The sequence below is a fragment of the Cebus imitator genome, unplaced genomic scaffold, assembly GCF_001604975.1.
Source record: "Cebus imitator isolate Cc_AM_T3 unplaced genomic scaffold, Cebus_imitator-1.0 Scaffold70, whole genome shotgun sequence".
Lineage (NCBI taxonomy): Eukaryota > Metazoa > Chordata > Mammalia > Primates > Cebidae > Cebus > Cebus imitator.
Genome location: NW_016107385.1, coordinates 2,406,640 through 2,412,676, shown reverse-complemented (window position 1 = coordinate 2,412,676; position 6,037 = coordinate 2,406,640). Strand labels below are relative to the sequence as shown.

Below are 6,037 nucleotides of genomic sequence, written 5' to 3'. Positions count from 1 at the left end.
TTGCCTGAACCCAGGAGACGGAGGTTGCGGTGAGCCGAGATCGCGCCATTGCACTCCAGCCTGTGTAACATGAGTGAAACTCCGTCTCAAAAAAAAAAAAACAAGCCTAACCTTGGATTCACTGTTTATAATTAGCCACAAAAATAGAAATGTTTAAACTTAAAACAATCGTTTTCCATATATCTGAAAAGATTTATTTATATCATTGATTTAATTCAATGGTTCTAATACAATAAAAATGTGTTAGATATTTCCTAGTGAAATCCTCTGACAGCTTCAAACTCTGTTCCTTATTGGAAGCCCAGATTCAAAAATAATTTAAATTGGTAAGGAGTTAGAATCTTAAAAAGGAATGCTTACTAGAAACAGCATTTTAAAAAATTTTATTTACCCTAATAGTAGGTAAACATTAGTATCAAAATGATTTCTGAACTGTTTTTTTTTTTAATAGTAGATAATTAGGGAAAGAACTAAAATGGTTCCTTCTAATCAACTATACAGAGGTTTGTATATGTCTTTAGTTTGGTGACTAAAATGTTTCTTTTCACAGAAGCAAAGTGGTGGTTTTCAGTTCTGCTTAGAGTCTCACAAGAGATAATTTAAACATATATTGAAGGCTGAAGTCCCCACACTATTTAATAACCCACCCTAATCATAAATGGTTTCTGCACTAAAATTCCCTCTGGTCTACAAAGGGCCACAGCAAATAGATAGTGAAGTCACAATTCTTCAGTGAAAAAGGATATGAAAGAACGAGTAGTATTTTTCAAGTGACCAGTGGTGATAAGGAACAACCCAGGAGCCCACCTCAGTAGTAGGGAGGGGACCCCTGGCAGCCAGCCGGGGTTCCTGCTCTCATGTAACAGATGTCCCACATGTGCTCATTTTCAGGCACTCCCTACATATGTGGTGGGACCTAAGGCGTTGGAGACTGAAACACTGGATGATGATGATTCAAATAGAAGAAAATTTTAAAATCACTTACTGAATTTAAGTTATTAAATATCAAATCAAATCGTACTAAGGCAAGTTTGTGATGTGTTATAGGCTGTAATAAAGGGGAACGAGGCCAGGTGTGGTGTGGCTCACCCCTGTAATCCCAGCACTTTGAGAGGCTGAGGCTGGTGGATCACAAGGTCAGGAGTTCGAGACCAGCCTTGCCAACGTAGTGAAATCCCGTCTCTACTAAAAATACAAAAATTAGCTGGGTGTGATGGCACATGCCTGTTGTCCCAGCTACTAGAGAGGCTGAGGCAGGAAAATCACTTGAACCCAGACGGCGGAGGGAGCACTGAGCTGAGACTGCACCACTGCACTCCAGCCTGGTGACAGGGCAAGACTACATCTCAAAAAACAAAGGCGGGGGGTGGGGGGTGGGGGTGGGGAATGAGCAACAAAACCAGATTCATTAAAGATACTTGGAAAGTGTTAATGAAATTTTGTTTTATATTGCTAATTATATTAAGATAGTTAATATATTGCTAATATATTAAGATATACAAGGTTTGAAAAAAAGCTATTAAGACTATCACCTGAAATTTCCACCAAATTTCCCTACGTCTTTAATGTACTGAAATCCTTCTACATGTTTCATTCTCCCAGATCAGAAATCCCAGGGACTTACCTAGACCTTCCTGAGGAGTTTGCCCTATGTTTACCATTTCCAACAAAGTCAGGAGAGCTTCCATGTAGAATGGCAGCCATTTTGTGTCCTCCTGGGTCTTTCTTAGAGGTATGATCTTGGTTTGACAAACCAGCAATTTCCAAACGTTCCTAGAACAGAAAAGTAAAACCAACTTTAGATGTAAGTCATAAATGGAAGACAATCATGGTACATAATTATTAATTCAGTATAGAATGCAAATTTTAAGCTGAATGCTTACAAGTGAAATAAAAGTGAACTCAACTTTTAATAGTTTAAAATAGGAGGATAATGAATGTTCCCAACACAAATAAATGATAAATGTATGCAACGATGGATATGCAAATTACCCTGATCTGATCAATATACATTATATGTATCAAAATGTCACTATGTACCCCATGAATATATACAACTATTATTTGTCAATTATAAAAATAAAATTAAAAAAAAAAGGTTAATGCCTAAATATGTACTGGCTCAAGAATTGAAGTCCAGGTTATGGTTTCAAGAAAATATAAATTTTATAAATGAAAATGCTTAGAATCTTGCAATAGTGTAAAAAGTTAGGGAGAAGAGTAAGAGGAGATGAAGAGAAGAAGGGGAATTCAAAGAGAGGGAAGAGAGTGGCTGACAGGAAGGCAGGTCAGATGCAAGACAGGAGCACTGGTGGAAAGAGGGGTCTCATCTTACATTTCTACGCAGCTTAGTTTCCCATAGGGCAGTACATTCGTCTGTGGAAGTAATTACACAAGACAGAAAGGCATCATCAGTCCCATTTTAAGGGACATGTAAAGTGACTCACAGAGAATGTGACCTTGCCAAGGTCACAGAGCAAGGCAGTAGAAAAGCCAAAGATTGAACCAGGAGAAGCTTGTTTGTACTTCAACGCCTCTTCCTGCTACCACAGGAAGAGGTACCTTAAGTTTAACGCTCTAATTATGTAAAAGAGAATGAGTACAATTTTCTCTGAATTTCTCCAAACATGTCTGACTGGCTTTTTGCTTGAGCTAGACTCAGGAAAAATAAAGGAAAAAGCACTCCATCCTTTTTCACCACTGCCTTTTAAATCTGCTCTATTGAATTACTCTTTTTTATCACTGAATGAAATTTCAGGTAGATCCATATGGTTTTCATTCCCTTTTCAGTATCAACAAATTGTTTTATTTCCCAGGTATTAAGAATTCTAGACCGGGTGCGGTGGCTGACACCTGTAATCCCAACACTTTGGGATGGTGAGGTGGGTAGATCACTTGAGGCCAGAAGTTGAAGACCAGTCTGGCCAACGTGGCAAAACCCCATCTCTAATTAAAAAATATAAAAATTAGCCAGGCGTAGTGGCACATGCCAGTAATCCCAGCTACTCAGGAGGATGAAGCACAAGAACTGCTTGAACCTGGGAGGTGGAGGTGCACTGAGCTGAGATCATGCCACTGAACTCCAGCCTGGGCGACAGAACAAGACTCTGTTTCAAAAAAAAAGTAATTCTAGTCCAGGTTAATTATTAAAGCTGCAATTTCTTCCCTCCCTCATTTGATAAATTACAGTAATTACTTAAGCCTCAATCATCTACACACAACATACATTTTGCCACCTACCTGGGGAGTCTAAAATACTCAATGAATATTTATTTTTAGTGCTTCATTTTAAGTTTTATTACTGATACTAACACAGATGTCACCAATGGAAATAAACACACTTTATGTTTTGCAAAATGTAAATTATTTTATTATAGTAGAGTTGATAGAGTACCTGCTTAGCCATTTCTTTTCTTTTTTTCTCTTCTTTTATCTCTTCTTTCCTTCTCTGAATCTCATGTAGTATTTCACGTTGCTGAAATAAATCAAACAATCATCAAATGCCAATCTCTGAAAACCATACAACATATAAATTACGAAACTATAGAAAAATCTTTTTAATTTCAATAATACAAACCCTCTTTTTTGAAGAGATCTGAAAATACAGAACCTCAGTACAAACTGCAGTTCTATCAATTTTTTCAGAGGTCTTATGCACTAGGCATTCCCATTAAAACAGGTTTTGAGTGTGGGGAGGGGCATTTACTCCCCATTCTTCATGGTTCCATATGCAGGGGATTTCTACTACAGCAACACTGCTGGGTTCTCACTCTTCCCACATTTGTCTTAGCCCCTCCTGTTTGATATCTGCATATCTGCAGACAACAAGCACTTGTGCCTGCTCTCTGCCATGGGGTGTCCCGCTGGGCTGAGCCAACCCTCAATGCCCGGACCTGTGGTGGCAATGGCCCAAGCACCATACCTACCTGCCATTCTTCAATCACCTGCATTTTCCAATCACCTTTCCCAATGTTAAAAGTGGTATTTTGATCTCTGTTTTGTGTTATTCCTCTAAAATTCCAGATTATAAATATCAAAACTATTAAGAGATTCACCAAAAACCATAACAGCAATAATACAAAATGGAAAAACATACCCCAAACTTATAGGTAGCTATAGCAGTATGTCAAAACAAGATTGTTGGCTAAAGAGTCATTATCTTTTAATAAAAATAAGCCTTCCTAACAACAGGACAATAATAAGAAACTACAAACTCTTTGGATCTATTACTAATGAGCTAGTATGAAAAAAAACCTACAAACTCCTGGTCAGGTGCAGTGGCTCACGCCTGTAATCCCAACACTTTGGGAGGCCACGGCGGGCAGATCACCTGAGGTTAGGAATTTGAGATCAGCCTGGCCAACATGGCAAAACGCTGTCCTTACTAAAAATACAAAAATTAGCTGGGCATGGCGATGGGCGCCTGTAATCCCAGCTACTCGGGAGACTGAGGCAGAAGAATCGCTTGAACCCAAAAGATGGAGATTGTAGTTGTAGTGACCCAACATTGTGCCACTGCACTCCAGTCTGGGTGACAGAATAAGACTCCATCTCAAAAATAAAAAAATAAAAAAAATAAAAAAAGAACTACAAACTCCCAACAATAACTAAGCTATCCAACTTAAATAGAATATAAGCAACAAAATGAATAGCACCTACAAAGAGACAGTGTTAATGTAAGCATAGGATAAACAAAATGAAGCAAAAACAAAATAAAGTCAGAAAAGAGACAGGCACAAGAACCTAAGAAAAGAAGGAAAAAACAAAATGCTAAAAGTAACTTTAAGAAACAGTAGTATCTGCAGGAAGAAAATTAGAAAGGCTCACCAAAAGATAAAAACAGATATACAAATGGAGCTGGGCATGGTGGCTGATGCCTGTAATCCTAACACTTTGAAAGGTTGAAGCTGGAGGACTAGTTGAGCCCAAGAGTTCAAGACCAACCTGGGCAATACAGGGAGATCTTGTCTCTACAAAAAAAAATTTTTTAATTAACCAGGTGCAGTGGTGTATGCCTATACTCAGGTGTCGGAGGCAAGAGGATCCCTTGAGCTGCAGTGAGCCAAGATTGCACCACTGCAACTCTAGCCTGGGTGACAGGGCAAGACACTGTCTCAAAAAATAAAAGAAACAGAAAACAAAAACAAAGAGTCCTGGATGGAAAAAGAAACAGTCCTGGATAAGAAGTCTAACTACTATCAAGATATCAATTCTTCCTAAATAAATCTATAAGTTTTTAAAAAAAATCAATTAAAAAATCCCAGGAGATTGGTTTTTGTTTTGACTCTGGGAAAGCAATTCTATAGATCTTCTGTAAGAATAAATGGGTGAGAATGGCTGAGAAACAAAAACGACAAAAGATGGAAGGGATGGGGAAGGGTAGGCATGACTTGTCAGATATGAAAACATTATCAAGATATAATAATTTGAAGAGTACGGTAGAGATTCAAGAAAAAACAGATGAGTTGAACAGATCATTGACAAATAGAACCTAGTATAGGTAAGCAGTTAAGATGCACTTTAGAAATGCATTCACAGCCGTTGCTGCAACATCTCTAGCTCCAGCAGGAGAAGGAGGTAAATAAGGAGGTCTCTAGATCATGGCTCGTATAATACAAAGGAGACTGCCCACAAATCCACGGGTGGCAATGCACCCAGGAAGCCACTGGCAAGACTGCGCCTTCTACTGGAGGAGTGAAGAAATCAAATCGTTGCAGGTCTGGTACTATGGCACTCCATGAAGTTAGATGTTATCACAAGTCCACTGAACTGATTCACAAACTCCCCTTTCAGCATCTGGTGTGAGAAATTGCTCAGGATTTAAAAACAGATCTGTGCTTCCAAAGCACAGTTATTGGTGTTTGCAGGAGACAACTGAGGCCTAACTGGTTAGCCTTTTTGAAAACACCAACCTGGGCCGGGCGCGGTGGTTCAAGCCTGTAATCCCAGCACTTTGGGAGGCCGAGGCGGGTGGATCACGAGGTCAAGAGATCGAGACCATCCTGGTCAACATGGTGAAACCCCGTCTCTACTAAAA

At 39.0% G+C, this 6,037-nt stretch overlaps 1 protein-coding gene across 4 annotated transcripts in view; it reads right to left on the bottom strand.

The window, feature by feature from the left end:
- The window catches only part of EIF2AK4 (eukaryotic translation initiation factor 2 alpha kinase 4), a 114,281-nt gene that overhangs the window by 85,751 nt on the left and 22,493 nt on the right, over positions 1-6,037 (bottom strand). For all 4 annotated transcript variants that reach the window (XM_017530920.2, XM_037739409.1, XM_017530922.2 and 1 more), the window contains 2 exons: positions 3,395-3,475; positions 1,625-1,773 (listed from right to left, as the gene is read on the bottom strand). In XM_017530920.2, the coding sequence (XP_017386409.1) occupies positions 1,625-1,773; positions 3,395-3,475 (230 nt within the window). The remainder of the gene's footprint in view (positions 1-1,624; positions 1,774-3,394; positions 3,476-6,037) is intronic.